The sequence below is a fragment of the Nomascus leucogenys genome, chromosome 12, assembly GCF_006542625.1.
Source record: "Nomascus leucogenys isolate Asia chromosome 12, Asia_NLE_v1, whole genome shotgun sequence".
NCBI classification, from domain to species: Eukaryota; Metazoa; Chordata; class Mammalia; order Primates; family Hylobatidae; genus Nomascus; species Nomascus leucogenys.
Genome location: NC_044392.1, coordinates 73,952,981 through 73,974,312, shown reverse-complemented (window position 1 = coordinate 73,974,312; position 21,332 = coordinate 73,952,981). Strand labels below are relative to the sequence as shown.

The following is a 21,332-nucleotide window of genomic DNA, read 5'->3' as shown; positions in this document are numbered from 1 at the left end:
AGCATTTTAATGGGATTCTAGTTCATTAAAACATTATCAGGTCATCCAGTTCTACTTTGAGGCAAAAAGAAAAAAAAATCTACCATGAAATTCAGGCTTAGCACATGCTACCAACATTTAAATTCACAATTCAAATTTATCTGCTAATGTTAACAGTAAGAAATGCATAGTCTGGCACAGTGTAGGCAAGGCAATCAATTTATTGAAAAAATGGATGAATTTTGCTTTTTAATGTAAACTTTAACTCCTCTTTGAAAAGTGATTCTGTATGAATTGTCAAAGTGAATAGTACTGTTTTTGTGAAAGAGCAACTGCTAAAACTAAAGAATAAAGCAAAATAATACAAAGACATTATAAAAATTATTTCCTGAATGTAGCCACCAAATGGCATTGTTTAAATGTGGTATTTTTTAAGTAAACAGGATACTCAGATTCACATATAAGCAGGAGCACTTTGATAGCAATTAAGGCTTGGCTTGGCCATTTGGCCTGGACTTTTGAGCATGTCATTGTGACTTGTAAAATTACAAATAAAATAAGGTCCATCTGATTAGCCGTCGCTGTCTTCCACCCTAGACAATAAGTTAGATCATAATGTTCAGCTTTACAGGGTTTATTGTCCTGTATGTGCATCATACTACTTTCCCCATGAACAATAATTTGTACACAGGTCATGTTGGTTTCTACAGACTTCAAAAGAAGGCAAAGTTACTACATTTGTAGTTACATTAGTTGGAGGGAAGACTTCCGACTGGCTTCCAAAAGCTTCCGCCAGGCAATCCTGTGGTGGTGGCCAACAGCTGTGTAAGCCCATAGGCGCTAAAACTTTGAGGGAGGGGAATATTTCTGTCTGGTAGAGTTATGGTTTTAAAAGGGTACAGCCACCCTGTTGCTTTTTTTCTCTCTGTACCCCCTCCACATGGAGCAGAATGCAGGCCCAGTCATGAAAGTATGAAATAGTATCAGAGTAGAGTAACTAGATGCCCAAGTTTCTGGCCAGAGGATCAACCAAGAAAGGGAGCCCAGGGAACCAAGAAGTAGTGGAGAGATTATGGAGTGGGAGGAAACCGGGAAAGCAATCTCATAAAGTTGTTTATGAACCCCAAGGATCATCCTCAAATCACTAATGCTTGGATCTGATTCTATTTAGCCTTGAGAATCTTGAGAACTAAACTATCCAACAGACGACTTCGTAAGTCCCAAATTGCGTGCCACAAACTTGAGATAGATCCAAAGAGAACTGCAGTCTTTGAAAACCGAACTTACACTGGAAGTGTAGCCCATCAAGAGCAATCTGATAATTGCATCCTGAAGCTAACAGGTTGGTTGCCTGCCAGAACAAAAAGATTGATATTCTCCATTAAATCTGAACAAGACCCAGCAACTCACAACATAATATTCAAAATGTCCAAGCTATAATCCAAAATTACTTGATAAAGTGCTGCAAAAAATTTCAACTTACAGAAAATCAATAGATGGTAAAACAGATATCAATCTTAGAATTATCTAACAAAGACCTTAAAGCAGATATTTAAAATGCTCAAACAGGCAATACAAAAATGCTATATGAAATGCTCAAACACCTACAGAAAAATACATGACAAAGAAATCACAAATAATCTTGAAACAAGTGTTAAAAAAACAGATGATATAAAAAGAACCAAATGGAAATTTTAGAACAGTAGCCAAAATTTTAAAAACATACAGAATGGACTCAACAGCAGAATGGAGAAGACAGAGAAAAGAGTCAATGAATTCATAGATGGATAAAAATTATCAGCTCTAGGCAACAGAGAAAACAGACTGAAATAACAACAATGAACAGAGCTCGGGAACCTGTTGGACAGTAAGAAATGTCTAACATTTGTATTTATCAGAATTTCTCAAGGAGAGGATAAAGTATATAGTGCTGAAGGAAGATCTAAAGAAATAATGGCTGTAAACTTCCCAAGTCTGGTGATGTACACCTAGAGTCAAGAAGCTGGGCAAACCCAAAACAGAATAAACCCCAAAATATCCACACCGTCTCAATTCCAATCCAAATCTCACAAGCTCTTTTGTATATGTCAACAAGCTCATTCTAACATTTATATGGAAAGGCAAAGGAACTAGAGTAGCTAGAACGACTCTGAAAAAAGAATGTTAAAGGAACCACACCACCTGTTTTTAAGAGTTACTATAAAGCTAAAGTAATTAAGACAGCATAGTATCATAGAAGGGAGGGACGCACAGATCAATAGAACAGCAAGAGTTCAGAAAGAGACCTACATAAATAGGGCTTAATGATTTTTACAGTGGTGCAGAAACAATTCAATGGAAGAACAGCCTTCTTAAGATGTTGTAATTAAACATTCACATGCAAAAAAAATGAGTGTGGATCTAAAACACACTTCATACAAATATTGAGTCTGTTGAATTTGGTGATGGGATCTTAGACATGGCAACAGAAGCATAATCCATGTAAGAAAACATAAACTGGATTTAATCAAAATTTAAAACGTTTGCTTTATCAAAAATGGTTAAGGGAATGAAAGGACAAGCTACAAATGGGGAGAAAATGTTTGCAAGTCATATATCTTACAAAAGCTTTTATCCAGAATATGTAATAAACGCTCAAAATTTAACCATATGGAAAAATCCAATTTAAAAGTAGGCAAAAGACATGAACAGATGCTTCATCAAATAGGATATAAGAATGGTGAATAAGCACATGAAAAGATGATCCACATCATTAGACATTGGGAAATACAAATTAAAACCACAACAAGGACACCACTGCGGCCGGGCACGGTGGCTCATGCTTGTAATCCCAGCATTTTGGGATACCAAGGCAGGCGGATCACCTGAGGTCGGGAGTTCGGGACCAGCCTGACCAACACGAAGAAACCCCACCTCTACTAAAAATATAAAATTGGCTGGGCGTGGTGGCACATGCCTGTAATCCCAGCTACTTGGGAGGCTGAGGCATGACAATAGCTTGAAGCCAGGAGGCAGAGGTTGTGGTGAGCCGAGATCGTGCCATTGCACTCCTGCCTGGGCAACAAAAGCAAAACTCTGTCTAAAAAAAAAAAAAGACACCACTACACACCTATCAGAATAGTTCAAAATACTGCCAACATGAAGTGGTGGCAAAGATACAGAGCAAAGGAAACCCATACAATGCTGGCGAGAATGCAAAATGTACAGGCACTTTGGAAATCATTTTGGCAGTTTCTTATAAAATTGGGTGCACACTTAACCATGTGATCCAGCAATCCCTCCAGATAAAATATCAGGCAAAAACCTGTTATGTTAATGTTTTAACAACTTTATACGTAATCGCTAACAAGTGGAAACAAACCAATTATCTCTTAAATAGTGAAGGGATAAACAAACTGTAATCTATCCATATGAGAGAACACTACTTAGCAATAAAGAGGAATGAACTAGAGGGATGAATATAAAGGGACAGTGGGAGATCTTGTGGGTGATGAAACTGTTCTGTATCTAGATTATGGAATGGTGTTTCACTACATGATAATTTTAAAGAACTTTATAGTATTAAAGAGCTAAACATTATTAAATAATCAAACAAATGTATGCAGCCTTCGGGTATTTCTATTTTAACTAACGTTGGTATTTCAGAGAACAGACTGAAAACACTGTTGTTCATCCTTTCCCTGCTGAGTAGTGCAGTGTTCGTTTTACAATTTCATTTAAATTGAGGTTAAGTTACATACAGAACAGAATTGCCAGATTTAGCAGACAGAGGAACCTGGCTAAGTTTAATTTCAAATAAAAATTTGGTAGGTTCCCTGCTACCACCCTTGGTAGCTTTTTTCTTTTATCCTTGGTTTTCATCAGCTTTACCTGTTACGTTAGGTATGATTTTCTTTATTTATTCCACTTGGGGTTCACTCAGTTTATTGGATCTGTGAGTTGATCGCTTTACCAAATTTGGGGTAATTCTGGCCTGTAAGTTACTTATATTTTCTTCTGCCCTATTTTCCTTCTGTTCTTCTGGAAATCCAGTTACATATGTTAAATTGCTTGATATTTCCCCAAATGGCATTGAGGCTTTGTGCTGTTTTCCTTCTAATCTTTTCTTCTCTTTTCCTCAGATTGGACTACTTCTTTCATGTGTCATCTGTATTCTGCAGTTAAACACAACCATTTTTTTTAATGTTACCACTTTTTGGGTGAGAGTATACATCTATATTCATTCATTACAACCACCCTACCTTTTCATCCATGAACATAGTTCTAAAAACTGCTTTAAAATCCTTGTCTGCCAATTCCACTATCATCTAGTTTATGTTAGGATTTTTTTTCTGTTGTCTGCTCTTTTTTTTTTTTAAACCATAAGCTATAAACCGTATTTCCTTATTTCTTTGGATACCCTATAGCATTTTATTGTATTCCAGTCATTGTTTATGTATTATACCGATTCATTTTATTATACTCTGAAGAGTGCTAAGCTTTGATCTCACTTAAATTATTGGCTAATCACCTTGATTTTATATTATGTTAAAGGTTTTATCCTTAGTTTTAGCATAAATCTTTAGTCTTGTGCACAGCCTTTACTAATACATGGCCATTCTGGGGTTTGGGAAGCTCAAGATTCTATCAAGTCCTTCTAACTTGTCAGAATTCAAACTTGAAACTCTGTCTTCTATTGCAATAGAAAACAGCCATCTCTGTTCAGCTTCTTGAGCCTTCCAACTGTGGCTTTCCACCAAGGTCCTTGGAGTCTTCCCGGGGCGTGTACGGTTTGAGAGTTAGCTAAGGATTTAAGGAGAGATCACATGCAGACAGGAAGCCTCCTCCATTTCTGACACCTTCATTTCTAGGATCTGCTGCTTTAATTTTCTGTTCTTCTAGCAGCCTTTAATTCCATCCTAACACCTCAAGCCAGTAAGATTGCAACTTTCTCTTGAGTTCCAGCCACGCCTTACCACACAGTCTGGGAATGACCGAAGGGGAAAAACCATATATAGTTCACAGCTGGTTTCAGTGACTCCCTAGAGTTTTTAGACCGTTGTTTATTATATTTTGTCCACAGTTTATAATTGGGAGGGTTTGTACATTACAAGCTATTACACCATTACCAAAACCAGAAGTCCTTCATTATATAGTTCTTAAATGATTAGTTTAACATATGAGAAGAAAATAATATACAACTGGTATTTAAATGTACTTGGCTCTCTCCCCTTCTGTGTCTAACAGATTGAAAATGAGGCCAGCCATAGTGGCTCATGCCTATAATCCCAGCACTTTGGGAGGCCAAGGCGGGTGGATCACTTGAGGTCAGGAGTTGAAGACCAGGCTGGCCAACATGGAGAAACCCCATCCCTACTAAAAATACAAAAAAAAAAAAAAAAAAAAGTAGCCAGGTGTAGTGCCGTCACATGACTGTAATCCCAGCTACTCGGGAGGCTGAGGCAGGATAATCGCTTGAACCTGGGAGGCAGAGTTTGCAGTGAGCCAAGATTGCACCACTGCATTCTAGCCTGGGCTACAGAGTGAGACTCTGTCTCAAAAAAAAAAAAAATAGAATAAAGAAAAAAGAGATGTTTCATATATATATAAATATCTTTTATCTCACATGAAGTAAAATAAGTCAAATAATCTTTAGCTAATTGATGATCCCAGGGAGTAGGGAAATCTTTGTTCAAATTCCAATGAATTTACTAAGTAAAGAGCTCAGAAAAATTGGCTAGGCCATGGAAATACTTAGAGTTGGACCAACTGAACTAGCATATAAGAAAACTATTTCTATTCAGAACTGAAACTCTTTGGTCATGAAATATAATCAATGGACTGTTACTTAAAACTAGTAAGAAGAGTGTGGCTACTAGCACATATACAATGGCATATTAACTGAATTAAGTGATATGGCATATCTTGACTAATCCATTGTTGCCTTAAAACTTACATTTTTAAAAATTTTATTTTGTAGTCAGCAGGTTTTCCATTTGTCTGCTTGGATGTGAAAGATGCTATTTAAAACCAAACAGCAACTGTACAAGGCTGGCTGAACATTTATAATTAAACAATTTTATAACCTCCAAATACAGCAGAGTATGAGCCACATAATTAGGATGTCAGCTAACCAAGACAGTGAATTCAGAAGAAGGTCATTTTGTGGCGTGTGCTCAGCTGAGCTTTAAGTCGGACTGCTGGATGGAAATGTAATCTTTCTACCTTTATTTATATACACTAATACCAGCTGCTGTCAGGACAATTCCTCATGCAGTACGGACAGCTAACTTTTTTAAAAAGAAGAAAATTATAAACATATTTTGTGAATGTTTACTAATCTTTTATTTGCTTTTCTTGGCACTCATAACATTTTTTACCCTTTAAAACCGAGATTCAAGTGATTCAAATTCCAGTTACCTCTAAGTTATATTCTGTTAACAACCACCTTGTATAAATTGGTTTCATAAATAAAAACTGCTCTTAAATGATTCTGTCAGTGGATGTCTATCCACAAGCTTTCCAGCCTGGTCTGCTTTATGTGTGTACATCCTGAAAAGTTGCCAAAATAGCAGCAACCGATGATATCATAGGGAAAAAACTCACTGCCACGAGAAACCAAGCATTGTTGAGTCAACTTCTTTTTGGTCACTTGTTTTACACTTACTAGATAAGCCAAAAGACCTGTTTGTTACACAAACATGCATGCATCCATGTATTAGTCCATTCTCACACTGCTATGAAGAAACACCCGAGAGTGGGTAATTATAAAAGAGGTTTAACTGACTCACAGTTCCACATGGCTGGGAAGGCCTCAGGAAACTTAACAATCATGGCGGAAGGCACCTCTTCACAGGGCGGCAAGAGTGAGAATGACAGCCAGTAGGGGAAATGCCAGGTGCTTATAAAACCATCAGATCTCATGAAAGCTCACTATCATGAGAACAGCATGAGGGAAACTGCCCCCATGATTCAATTACCTACCACAACACCTGGGAATTATGAGGATTAAAATTCAAGATGAGACTTGGGTGGGGATATAGCCAAACCATATCAATCCATATATGGCTGAAATTTACATCAGACAATAGTAAATATCTATGTTCAAAGTCCATTGATGCTTTGAGATTCTGAGCTATTTTCTGGTATGGAAAACAGACTTAGCATCTCCATCTCCATTGGATGTATGCTGCCTCCTGTGATGATCAAGGAATGCAATGGTTCTCCCAAGTCCACAGTACACATTTGCTGTAAAGTGCCGGCTGCAATTTTCTGGTCGTCGGCTCCAACCCTGGCTAAGCCAACACAAAGTGTCTCCTCGGTAATTGCTATTAAAAAAAAAAAGATACTGCCATTCAATTCAGCAAATGCATCATCCAACAGTCAAACAAACATTAGTACCACAAGTATATTTCAAGAAGCCCCAAATATCTTAAATCTCTTTTGCCACTTATGGACCAGTTATCCATTAATTCATCCAAGGGATTTTCTAAATCATTTGTATTACCTAATATAAAAGAGTACTTCCAAACTTTACTCTTTCAGAATTACAAAGGCTTACACTAAGCTTTTAGGACTTGACAAGCTGTACTTACACTCTACAATTGCACAGCATTTGTTTTTAAATAAGTTCTGAGTAAACAATGTTTATTATACACTTATGTTTTTAATAACTTGCTTGAGATAATGTTCATATTGACCTAGATATACTGAAGAAACCATGAGATTATGAAATAAATTCACAGATTTGAGTTTCTGCCTTGCCATCCAATTAGCTATGTGATAAACTTAAGTTTTCTCATTTTTTAAAATGTAATACTCTCTCTTTTAAATCATGGTAATGAGGGCTAAGATAGTAGATATGAGACTAGTAGACTATAGATTCCTTAACAAATAATGAGCATTTGGCATTATTTATGTTTTTAAGTTAAAAACAGCCAACCTTAATGAGCTTTAGTATTATTCACTCTGGTGCTACAGCTAAAGAGCTGACCCTTTAATGGTTGTATTGTTTAGTTGGGAAAGGGGTCTTGATTGAACAATGATCAAAAGGGGGCAAATGGTTTATCCAAGGACAAACAGGAATGCAGGAAACCTCTGTACAAAGTTATGGATATAGAACATCCTTGCAGACTATCTGTTTCACGACTTTAACATGGCCTACTAATGAGAATAAAATAAGCAACAATCACTCAAGAATCTCTTGACCGGGCGCGGTGACTCGCACCTGTAATCCCAGCATTTTGGGAGGCTGAGGTGGGCAGATCGCTTGAGCTCAGGAGTTCAAGACCAGCTGGGCAACATGGTGAAACCCCATCTCCACCAAAAATACAAAAAAATTAGCCGGGTGTGGTGGCATACACCTGTAGTCCCAGCTACTCAAGTGGCTAAGGTGGGAGGGTGGCTTGAGCCCGGGAGGCAGAGGTTGCAGTGAGCCATGATTGCACCACTGCACTCTAACTTGGGCAACAAAGCAAGACCCCATCTCAAAAAAAAAAAAAAAAAAAAAAGTCTCACAGTGGGCCAGGCGTGGTGGTTCACACCTGTAATCCCAACACTTTGGGAGGCTTTGGGAGGCCGAGGTGGGAGGATCGCTTGAGCCAAGGAATTTGAGAAAAGCCTGGGCAACATGGTAAAAGCCTGGGCAACATGGTGAAACCCTGTCTCTACCAAAAACACACAAAGAAATTAGCTGGGCATGGTGGCATGCACTTGTAGTCCAGCTAAGGTGGGAGGATCACTTGAGCCCAGGAGGTGGAGGCTGCAATGAGCTGAGATAGCGCCTCTGCACTCCAGCCTGCGTGACAAAGTGAGACCCTGTCTCAAAAAGAAAAGAACCTCCCATAAAGATTTATTGACAATAAACATTTCTATTATATACCACACACTGTGTCTACATATTAGGAATATAAGAACAAATTTTCTCTTATATTTACCCTGAAGAAAACTATTCCTAGTCTCAATGTTAAGAATGAAAAGAGGGAGAATAAAAGAAGGATAAGTATATTTTTGCAGGATAGATCTCACCATTGATTAGGGATAACATGATAGATATATTTTACAAAAATATTTATGTACTAATATATTTATATCAAATGTGACATGTTTAATTTGTGAAAAATCCTCACTTTCTGGAATGGTGTTAATTATACTATAAAAGAATGCCAATTTTTTTTTTCTTTCACTACAACTTGAAGCCTATGGGATTTAAGTTAAAGTTGGACACAAATGACAAGAAATAGTACAATACAAAAATACTGACTCTTGCTTCCATGGTGGTATTAGATATTAAGTCATATACACATCTAAATGTAGTAACACAGGAATAATACGAGAGCCCTTCTAGGGTCTTGAGTACCTGGTTCTTCTCCTCGTATTCTTTGATTCTGAACAATCTCCAGAAGCTGCTGGGCTGCCTGGTTTACACTCATATACCGTGGAGGTTCATAGATCTTCCTTCCCCTATAGGCAGAAAACTAGATGCCACTGTTCTTAGCCGTGAAACTACATAATACGTTATTAATGCAATTACTCTCCCAGGTATACTCAAGTACCACAGTCTACATTCTGTTTGATGTTTTTTACATGTACTCACATTAAGCATATACAAAAGCATGATGATTGTTCATTTCTTAAGCTTTTTCATTGTTCTAATTCAACTTTCCTCTGATCTCACTGAAATGATGGCAGGAACAATAAAGATAGATGTCTAAATGAAAGTTATCTTTATTCAAAGTGATATCTTTGGCAAAAACAATTCAAAGTTAAGTGGAAATTTGGCCTATACTCTAGCTTAATCAGGTTATTTAGTGTCCTTTTCATGACCATTTTTAAACCATATAGTCTTCTTTTCACTGTTTCCTCTAAGAAAAGTAAACTAAAGCATCTTGGATGCTTAAAAATCTCAGGTGATGGCATATGTTTATTTCTATATGCCTCCAAAGCCTATCAGGCTTGCCGAACTATCATATTAACAAAAATATAGCTATTGCAGGCCAGGCGTGGTGGCTCATACCTGTAATCCCAGCACTTTGGGAGGCCGAGGCAGGTGGATCACAAGGTCAGGAGTTTGAGACCAGCCTGACCAACATGGTGAAACTCCGCCTCTACTAAAAATAAAAAAAAATTAGCCGGGCTTGGTGGCTCACACCTGTAATCCCAGCTACTCAGAAGACTGAGGGAGGAGAATCAATTGAACCCGGGAGACAAAGGTTGCAGCGAGCTGAGATCACACCACTGCACTCCAGCCTGGGTGACAAAGCAAGACTCCATCGAAAAAAAAATATATATATATATTATATATATATATATAGCTATTGTGGCTTACAATACAGTTCAAATAGATTATTTTACTGACTCTCAAAAAAATTCTCTAAGTCAGTGCTATCCAATAGAAATATAAATGAAGCCATATATGGAATCAAGTTTTCTAGTAGCCATATTAACAAAAAAGTTTGGAAAAAGGCAATTTTTTTTTTTTTTTTAGACAGTCTCACTCTGTTGCCCAGGCTGCAGTACAGTGGCGTGATATTGGTTCACTGCAACCTCTGCCTGCTGGGTTCAAGCAATTCTCTGCCTCAGCCTCCCGAGTAGCAGGGATTACAGGTGCCTGCCACCACGCCTGGCTAATTTTTTTGTATTTTTAGTAGAGACGGGGTTTCACCACCTTGGCCAGGCTGGCCTCGAACTCCTGACCTCGTGATCCACCTGCCTCGGCCTCCCAAAGTGCTGGGATTACAGGCGTGAGCCACCACGCCCAGCCAAAAAAGGCAAAAATTTTAATAATATATTTTATTTAATCCAAAATGTTGTAATTTAACACCTACTCATATAAAAATTATTAAAGAGATTGTTTTTATATTAAGTCTTCGAAATCTGGTATGTACTTACAGCACACCTTAGTTTGGATATTAAATTTTCATTGGAAATAGTTGATCTGTATTTAAATTTCATAAAATTTATGGTTGTAACAGTTGATTTATATACTAAAGCTGTTTCAAACATACTTAAAAGTTTTCCAATAACAAAATTGGGTATCATTTTTTAATTAATTAAAATTAAATGAAAAATTCAGTTCCTCAGTCACATTAGCCACATTTCAAATGCTCCTTAGTCACAAGTGGGTAGGGGGTACTGTATTAGACACTGCCTCTCTAAGTAAAAAAGGATTAGTACTATCATTATACATCTGAAGAAAATAAGGCTCAGAGATGGAAGTAACTTGCCCCAGAGCACTCAACTAGAGGCAGACTCAGGACTCAAACCCATGTCTTTTTTTTTCTCACTCTGTTACCCAGGCTGGAGTGCAGTGGCGTGATCTCAGCTCACTGCAACCTCTGCCTCCCAGATTCAAGCCATTCTCGTGCCTCAACCTCCCAAGTAGCTGAGATTAAAGGCACGTGCCACCACGCCCAGCTAATTTTTCCATTTTTAGTAAAGACGTGGTTTCACCATGTTGGCCAGGCTGGTCTCGAACTCCTGGCCTCAAACAATCCACCTGCCTCAGCCTCCCAAAGTGCTGGGACTAGAGGCGTGAACCACCGCACCCAGCCTCACATCCATGTTTTCAGAATCCCAATGCATTAATTCATTCCACAAACACTAAGTGTCTGTTAGATGCCAACCACTGTTCTCAGTGTTGAATCTACAAAATATATTGCTATTTCTACTCTATTATACTGCTTATCATTTCATAAGAATAAAAATGTTTAATGTTCACACTGTTAATGAGAGCTCATTTTCAACCATCTTTAGAACTCACGTCATTTAAGTGAATTTATTGAATTGTTCAAGGAAATAAAACAGATGTATGCATTCTCAGAATAATAACTCACTTGATTAGATTTTCCAAAGACTGCTCCTTTACTTTGATGTCTGTAGGAAGTAAAAATAGTTCTTTTAATTTAATTAAAAACTTTATCCAAAACCCTATGTGTAAACCTCAGTTGAGTCACCTAAATTTTGGGGAAACATTCTTCCCTCACATTTTAATTAGCCACTTTCTTACAGTAACATACAGAAGAATGGAAGCTTGTGGTTGTGCCACTAGTTGGAAAACAAACATGAGCTTGGCCCTGAGACCATGCTGCTAACATCTAATTTCCTTTTGGAAAAGAAGACAAGGGAAAGAATTAGATAAACATTGGCCTATACACTACTAACAGCTAATCACAATCTTTGTTTTCATTTCTACCAGCTAGTAACTGCACAGACCCACCTGAAAGCCCTTTGATAGATGGAATGTAAGTAGAAAAAAAATCTTTTCCACATTTAAAAAAGTCTTTTGCTTTCTGATGAATGTTAACACATGCCATAATTTTGCATAAATACTTTAATTCTAAGTATTCATGCTTTTAACAGGGATTTGAGCACGGACTGTGTGTCAGACACTGCGCCAGAGACTGGGATACCACAGGGACCTGACCAGATATAACCTCTGCTCTCAAGAAGCTTGACAGTCCAAGCATCACAAATATTTGATTCGGTATACTTTTTAATCACTCACGCTCAACTGAACTATTTGGTAAAAGGTAAAAAAGCAGAATCACTCTACATCCTCAAAGGAACTCAGTATACAACAGCAACAGCAACAGCTGCTTCCTGCTTTACATGCTGAAAACAAATGGTTCAGCCAAAGTTTGTTTTTGCAAAAATAAACACAGTGCAACTGAGGAGTCTTTAATAGACTTATGCAGATTTCCTAAGTGATTATAGAAGTGTTTCTTATAAAGGATATCAAAGAGTTTGCTTGGAAATTATAGCAGAGTTAATATTAAATACATATTTTTAAACGTTCTTGGAACCAGCATTGAAAGCCTTTTTCAGGTTTGAAATATCATTATTTATTTAGTATTTCTACTTGTCTGTCACATTATGGAGAAAAAAATGAATGTCTGTTATTAAGAATGTGGCCTCCCTATAATCAACGGTGTAAGTCAACTTTTAGATTTCCTTTAAATTATGTTTCTAAGATTTTAACAATTTTAACCCATTTATTAATTCATTCACTCTGGGCTTCTGAAATGTTGTGACGAGATTTTTCATATTTTCAGTTTTCTTTACTTTTCAAATATGCTCTATAGAATCTGATTTTTAAAATGAAGAGGGTTGAGGAGAATTTTTACAGGCAAATCCTTTTTAATCAGGGAGTGCATTCGTGACTTCGTCTCAAGCCAGACCCCGCATTACTTTTCCCTTTTCTTCACACAGTCCATAATTATTCCTCTCTATTTCTACTTGCTAGAATGTAACGTTCTCTGATTCATCTTAGTACCAGGACCTAGCATAATGTGAAGTACCCACAAGACACTCCATAAATGTCTACTGAATAAATTTACTCATGCGGCTCTCCTACCACTCAGTCACCAGCCCATATTAAACTATCCACCCTCTGGGCAACGTAAGTCCTAACTCCTTCATAAAGTCTTTGTTGACTTCTCCTCAAATGCTTTTTGTTCTTGGAAAGATCTACACAATTAATGCTATCTTTTATTAACCTCTAATTGTATCATATATATTGGTCTTGTCTTTCTAAGTAAATTTTAAATTCTCTGTGTTTTCCTGCCATGGTTTATCCTCACTAATCCCTATGGAACTTAATCCACAGCAAGCATTCAATAAATACATACTAATTTAAATAATGAGAATGCCAGATGATAAAAGGATGAGTACTATGGTTTGAGGATTTGAAATCATGACATCCTATACTTCACACCCTGTTCCTGCTTTTGTTAATGGAGCAAGGAAGATATATTGTTTAACCTTGTTTGTCTTTTCCTAGGAAAGCTAAGAAAAGGGGCAGCTCTTAGAAAGACAACTCAAGAGCCAAACTTCTGGTTTGTCCTTCCTGCCTCTCCATACAATAGAACTTAATTGTTCCTTAAACTTTCATGTGCACAACACATTAGTTCCAAACTAGATTTCAAAGCTTTGAGAGCAGGACCCACGTCTACACTTCCTTAGTATTCCAAAAGAAATTAACTCTACATGGGGCATAGGGTAAGCACTCAATAAATACCTGTACACTGATCTTCTATCTGCCTTTCCAAAACTTCTGAAAAGATAAGTGCTGCTTGCTCTCCTTCCTGTCTTTTTTTTTTTTTGAGAAGGAGTCTTGCTCTGTCGTCCAGGCTGGAGTGCAGTGGTGCAATCTCAGCTCACTGCAAGCTCCGCCTCCTGGGTTCACACCATTCTCTTGCCTCAGCCTCCTGAGTAGCTGGGACTACAGGCACCCGCCACCACGCCCGGCTAATTTTTTGTATTTTTAGTAGAGATGGGGTTTCACCGTGTTAGTCAGGATGGTCTCGATCTCCCGACCTTGAGATCCGCCCGCCTCAGCCTCCCAAAGTGCTGGGATTACAGGTGTGAGCCACCCCGCCCAGCCTTTCCTGTCATTTTTAATGGATATATGGGGAGGTTATCAGGTAGCCTGCCTCTCAGATTCTTCCTTCCCTGTTCTGTTTTAGAACCTTTCAGTACTGTTGTAAAACACACATTCTAGTATCTGAGCTCCAATGAATCCCCATTTTTCATTCCTCAGATACATCTACTTCTTCAGCAAAAGTCCTTTTAAAAATTATCCTTCGCCTGTCATCTACTTTGACCTTCTACCCACAGGTGGCTTTAACTGGATCTAACTTTGGGATAACAAGACGGATATATCTGATGGCATAGTCCACACCAACTCACAAGTCTTACAGTGTCCTTGTTAGTAAGGACTATGAAAAAGTAAGACCAGTCTCTTTTTACATGGAAAATTCAAAGACAAAATTATAAAGCTAATTAACGATGAATGAAGCACTAAATCACACTGGCAATAAACTAAAATAAGAAGACATCATACTAGCTGATTGCAAATATTGGCATAAGACAAAAGAAAATGTGTTAGAGAAGCATTTATGGCCTAATCTAGATCTATAATTAATTAGATGTCAAGAATAAAAGGGGGGCCGGGTGCAGTGGCTCGAGCCCATCATCCCAGCACTTTGGGAGGTTGAGACGGGCAGATCACTTGAGGCCAGGGGTTTGAGACCAGCCTGGTTAACATGGCAAAACCCCATCTCTACTAAAAACACAAAAATTAAACAAGCATGGTAGCAGACTTCTGTAATCCCAGCCTCAGGAGGCTGAGGCAGGAGAATCGCTTGAACCTGGTAGGCAGAGGTTGCAGTGAGCCGAGACTGCACCACTGCACTCCAGCCTGGATGACAGGGTAAACCTTATCTTAAAAACAAACAAACAAACAAAAAAACAAGAAAAAAACTGAATTAAAAGGAGTGTATTCTGGCTGCACTTGATTGAATGAACTGGCAAGAGTTAAAGATTTTCTGTGCCAATGGGTCATAAGACCAAGTCTGAGAATATAGACTAAATAAAACTTCAATTAACTTCCATAAATATTTATTTAGTGCCTACACTGTGCTAGACTTCTAGACATTAGGAAGAGAATAATGAGCAAGATAAAGTCTCTGCTCTTATGAAGCAGTGAAGAAATCAAGTTAATAAGGTAATTCATATGGCTGGTAAGACTATGAAAAAAGTAATGTAAGGTTATAACACATCACTGAAGGGATTCAGGGTGCAGCACATGAGATTAGATAAAATTTCACTCAAGATCAGGAGCCAGCAAACTTCTGAAAAGGGGCAGGCAGCAAATATTTTAGGTTTTGAGGACCATATGGTCTCTGTCACAACTACTCATCACTGCTGTTGTGGCATGAAAGTAGCCACAGATAATATATAAATGAAGGTGCATGGCCATGTTCCAATAAAGCCTTATTTACAAAACAGCAGGCCAGATGTGATCCATGGGTACTTGTTCGCTAATCCCTGCTCTGGATATTAATTTCTATCCTAAGAAATGCCAATCATTAGTAAAAATGTATTATAATCTTTTCTATTAAGACATACAGCCAGGCACCATGGTTCACTCCTCTAAGCCCAGCACTTTGGGGGGCCAAGGTGGGTGGATTGCTTGAGCCCAGAAATTCGAGATCAGCCTGGGCAACATGGCAAAACCCCATCTTTACAAAACATACAAAAATTAGCTAGGTGTGGTGGCATATGCCTGTGGTCCCAGCTACCTAGAAGGCTGAGGTGGGAGGATCACTTGGGCATGGGAGGTTGAGACTGCAGTATGCTAAGATTGTGACACTGCACTCCAGCCTGGGAGACAGAGCGAGACCTTGTCTCTTAAAAAAACAAACAAATAAACAAAAAATTTATTTTGTTGCTTAAAATTAAATATTGTTAAATAATAGAGATTGGCTATATTATGCAAATAGCTTAAAAATTTTTGGCAAATAGGCCAGGCGCAGTGGCTCACACCTGTAGTCCCAGCACTTTAGGGAGCAGAGGTGGGCAGATCTTAAGGTCAGGAGTTCGAGACCAGCCTGGCCAATATGGTGAAACCCCATCTTTACTAAAAATACAAAAATTAGCCGGGTGTGGTGGCAGGCACCTGTAATCCCAGTTACTCAGAAGGCTGAGGCAGGAGAATCGCTTGAACCCGGGAGGTGGAGGTTGCAGTGAGCCAAGATCGCACTACTGCAATCCAGCCTGGGCAACAAGAGCAAGGCTCTGTCTCAAAAAAATAAAAATAAAAGGCCGAGTGCAGTGGCTCATGCCTGTAATCCCAGCACTTTAGGAGGCTGAGGCGGGCGGATCATGAGGTCAGGAGATGGAGAACACCCTGGCTAACATGGTGAAACCCCATCTCTACTAAAAAAAATACAAAAAATTAGCCGGGCGTGGTGGCATGCACCTGTAGTGCATGCCAGGGGAGCCAAGGCAGGAGAATCACTTGAACCCAGGAGGCGGAGGCTGCAGTGAGCCGAGATTGCGCCACTGCACTCCAGCCTGGGCAACAGAGTGAGACTCTGTCTTAAAAAAAAAAAAAATGTGGCAAACAGAAATCTTGTTTAATGTTCTGAATATCTGTATTTAATATACAGAGGCCAAAATCATGGGTTTATTCCCTGCCCTGATCTTGTGCTATGTGATAGACATTTGGTGAGTGACTTCACACACAGTTTCACTCACACAGTACAATTCAAAGTATGATCTTGGCACCAATGCCAGTATGTGAGCTTTGTGTTACCAGTAAATGATGAAGTAACTACAGGAGTAAGAATATGTACAAAATTTATAGTAACTTGACACTGACATAAAAGATTGAAAATCTAAAAATCAAACATATGTTTTAAACAACCCAACCATGGTTCTTTACCACAAATAGTTTGAGAAGTACTGCTCTATACAACTCCATGAAGTAGGAGGAATTATTCCTATTTGATAAATATGAAGGCTAGGGAATGTTTACACTATTCTCTAGCTAGTAAGTAGTAGCACTGGGATTTGGTCTTCTGATTCCAAGTAGAAGTATCATTTCAAAGTCATCAAAAATGTCAGTTAGCTGTGTTCTGTTTAGTCACAGATTAAGTCTTTGATACCAGTATTTCTTTCTACAACATATGCTACTAGAATAGGGGCTGATTAGCAAATGTGAATCGGTAAAATTTCAGTGCCTCTGCTAGAAAGAAAACACCATGGCTTTCTGAAACTCAGTACTATTATCTTGGTAAACAAAGATAGTGATCCCAGCTCTTTCCACACTGCACAGGAAATAGGATTCGGGGAAGAAGGTACAGTGAAATGAGCTATTATTAAAAGGCTATCTGATTCTACCAGTTCTGCCACCAATTGACTAGATGACATTGGGGAAATAATTCAATATTCTGGGCCTCAACTTCATCTGTAAAACAGGCCTCAATAAGATGATCTCCAGAGTCTCTTTTAGATCTATCATTGTGAATCTGATAGCATCAATACTGCAGTATTCAAAGAACCTCCCTAGGAAGATGCAGGATGGTCCTTGGTAAGACTTGGTCAGTGCATGTCTATTGGATTGCAGTAAATCCTTGATGGACAAATGAGTAAGATATGGAATACTGGAGAGGATCTACTAGGGCATAAGAGGGAGCAGCATAACTATGGTGTGTATGCAGAAACAGCCACGTGGTACTTGAAGCAGAAGATGCATGTCTCTCTAAGAGTATGGGAAAGATTGTGGTCTGCATAGAATGGCTAGACTGTGTCTTTTCTTACCTCTAGCTAATTATCCACAGACCTTAACACAAAATCAAAATGAGAACAATATGATGGCTCCATATTGTTACTTCAAGGAAATTCCAAAACCCTTACCTAGTAAACATAATGTGTGCATGCCATTTTGTCTGTTCTTCTTCACTTTGTCAAAGAAGCTTTCTGGTCTCCAAGTGTCTGTCCAAAAAACAATAGAAACTGTCTCTCCAAACTTATATAACTAGAAAAAAAAAACATTAATTAATGATGGAACAATTAATTAACTACTATTTCATAGATAAGAAGAGAATTTAATCATTTTACAACCAAAATAAAAAGTGAAAACCCAACTTGAAATGGGTTGGGGATCAAATCTGTCACCAAAAAAGGTAACAGGAACTTCTCTTTGGTTCATGGTAGCTGGTGTCTTTCTGATGCCAGTAGTAAGTAAGTTTCAGTATAAGTTTCTAGTATTTCTGCATTCTGTATAGGAACATGTGTAACAATTTCATAATTTAGCTATATAGTTGCTAAAAATACTGAAATGCAAAGAACCCAGGAGAAAAAAAAAAAGAGTTCTGAGCAATCAGAGCAGGGTTCATGAGGTTAATTAATATTGTTCTCATTTTACAGATGAGACCATCAAGGCTTAGAAAGAGCAACTGACTTAGCTAGTCACATAGCTAACTAATATAAAAATAAACACTTAAATCTAGCCTGAGGGAATGCTCCCTTCCATCACACTATCTCAAGAAAACAAAGCATATACTCACTCCCACCATTGTTCCAAACCTATAGTCCCTTAATTTGGCAAGATTCTATTTGTTCCCTCACTATAGAGTTCAGGGATGAGGGCCTTTTTCCAAACCTTCTCTTTAACCTGCAAGCGGTCCACCCGGGTTGACCATCACTACAACCAAGAAACTTGCTTCTCTGATCCAGACTGGCTGAACTAGCTTGCTTAAGTGAGTCCAATTTCAAATCTTATGTGAGAAAATCGACTTTTGAATTCTGGCTCTGCAGCTTGTTGGCTGTGTGATATTACTTTAAGATTTTATCTCTAAAATAGGAATAGTGATAAAATTCTGTTCTTTCTACTCTTAGGGTTGTGAGGATCATATTACATGTAAAAAGTTATTCAAACTGTGAAACAATAGGTTAATATTAGTTCTTATCTCAGCACTGAGCAAAGGACATTTATTTTCAAAGACTTAATATAAAACAGAATACTAAAGTTGTATAAAGATTTAATTATTCAATTTAAATAGTACTTGAAATAATTTATAATAGAACTGGTAAGCACTAGACTCTGAAAGTCACATCTAGTCCTCTGCCACAAATTAACCCTGTGCCTGAAATAGCCGTGTGACTTCAGGAAGTCACTTTTCTCAGCCTTGGGTTCTTCAATTAAAAATGCAGAAACTGGTCTGGAGCAAGGATTAGTCATCCTCTGCTTCCAGTAGCCTAAGGCTTTTCAAATCAGTTTCAGAGGCTCAGCAAGATATGAGGGGAAGACAAGCAGGAAGGAAACAGAGAAGGTGGGGCATTCAGGTGCTTCATCCCTAATTCCCTAGAGCAGCAACTCAACGTTTCTCAGTTTTTACATAATGAGGTCCTATACAACTATAATCAATACTCATAATGGTGACTTTGAGTTCTAAAGGGAAGGTTCATCATGTTCCCCATAAGCCACAGCCTACATCTTACCTACCAACAAGGTTTACTCCCAAAGTCCATTTGAAAGCTGCCTAAAAACATATTATCTCATAGAAGTTATGCTATTCAGTAGCAATCAAATTCACAGGTCAGTGTACAAAGACCCATGTAACTCCAAGTATTCAGTCATGAAACTTCCTGCCACATGTGACAAGGTTTCCCTGTGACAATGTATTTCTAGTTCCAATGTGGAATGCCAGGAATATGTTCACTCTGTGCCAAGGTACCAGGATCGGTCCTGGCCTTGCTGAGGGGTTTTGTTATTATTATTGGGTGATGAGAGGCAAACTTAGCCAACAAATACTTATTACAGATCATCTACTATGTACCAGGTATTATGCTAGTCACGGGTTTAAAATGAGAGGCAAAACACAGCTCTGGCTCTCACGGATTGTGCAGTCTTGCTCATGTCTCCTACAGCAGGGAAAGGCTCTGCAGTCATGGCATTGGTTCTTACTATGATTAATCATGGACAAGTCAAGTAATGTTCCCAATCCTTGGGAGGAACCCTTCTACAAAATGGATATAATAATTGTAAACATAAAAATGTGGTTTTTAAGGGTTAAATGACACAAAGTATGCAGAGTGCCTAGTAGTGCCTTGCCCATGGAAAAGTCTCAGTGTTAGGAATTTGATGATATAATAATGATAATGTTTTAATAATGAAGATGTTCTAAAATGCTGTGTCGTGCTTTAATCCAACTGCTTTCCTTATTGGAGTAAGCTCAAAAATATTACTAAATATTTGAAACTACATTTATGATTTCATTCTGACAAGTTCAACTGTTTACATTCTAAAAAGGATTTTTCACATCTCTGATCAAACTATGAAATATTAGTATTATTCCATTAAAAAAACTTCAAGGTAAAACTGTTAAAAAATTATATATGCAATAATACATACTTTAAATGGGTCTTAGATACTTTAAGAGTCATGGGAATACAGTCATGGAAGGAAATAAGTTCTTCATTCAAAAAGAAAGTGACAGACCACTTAAAGAATTGAGATGCAAGTCACATATAAACACTAAAGCACTTTGTGTAGCAGTGTCTTTGAATTGTCTAATTTGAGAGATTAAAGAAAACCTCACACAAGCACTGTTCTCCAGGATCCTGATTTATAAACTGTAACCACTCCTATAGCTGTGGTGCAAACTTCTTCAGTGAATTCTGGAACATTATGCAAACAATTTCACCATATGTCAATACCTCAAAGAACAAAAGAGCCAGTTCTTTGTGTTTCACAATCCAAGGGCTTACCAGTGAACTATACTAGAGCAAAATCACACAGTGATGAGAACTGAGATTGCAGAAGCCTAAGTATTGAACCATCCTATAATATTCATATAAGCCTTTGTGCTGTGATCACTTTTCCTCCAAAACATTATTGCTGCAAATCTAAATTTAAAGACTACAAAAACAGCTGTTTTGTAAGAAACAGTAGGTAAACATAGGCCTTTTTAAATTTTAACCTGGAGTAACCTATAGAGAAAGCAGTTTACCTAACTTATATTGGATTATGTTTTATCTAGGACAAAAACCAAAAAAACTCAAAACATCCACTCATTAGGCATAAG

General features: G+C 38.0%; 1 protein-coding gene across 5 annotated transcripts in view; it reads right to left on the bottom strand.

Annotated features, from left to right (window-relative positions):
- Positions 1 to 6,279: 6,279 nt before the first annotated feature.
- Positions 6,280 to 21,332, bottom strand: part of DPH5 (diphthamide biosynthesis 5) — a 77,580-nt gene continuing 62,527 nt past the window's right edge. For 3 of the 5 annotated variants that reach the window (XM_030824983.1, XM_030824984.1, XM_004090000.1), the window contains exons 5-8: positions 18,160 to 18,280; positions 11,793 to 11,832; positions 9,317 to 9,420; positions 6,280 to 7,286 (exon numbers count right to left, since the gene is read on the bottom strand). In XM_030824983.1, coding sequence (XP_030680843.1) covers positions 7,063 to 7,286; positions 9,317 to 9,420; positions 11,793 to 11,832; positions 18,160 to 18,280 — 489 coding nt within the window. In that variant the 3' untranslated portion in view covers positions 6,280 to 7,062. The remainder of the gene's footprint in view (positions 7,287 to 9,316; positions 9,421 to 11,792; positions 11,833 to 18,159; positions 18,281 to 21,332) is intronic. The other 2 variants (XM_030824985.1, XM_012500526.1) reach the window with 1 other exon arrangement.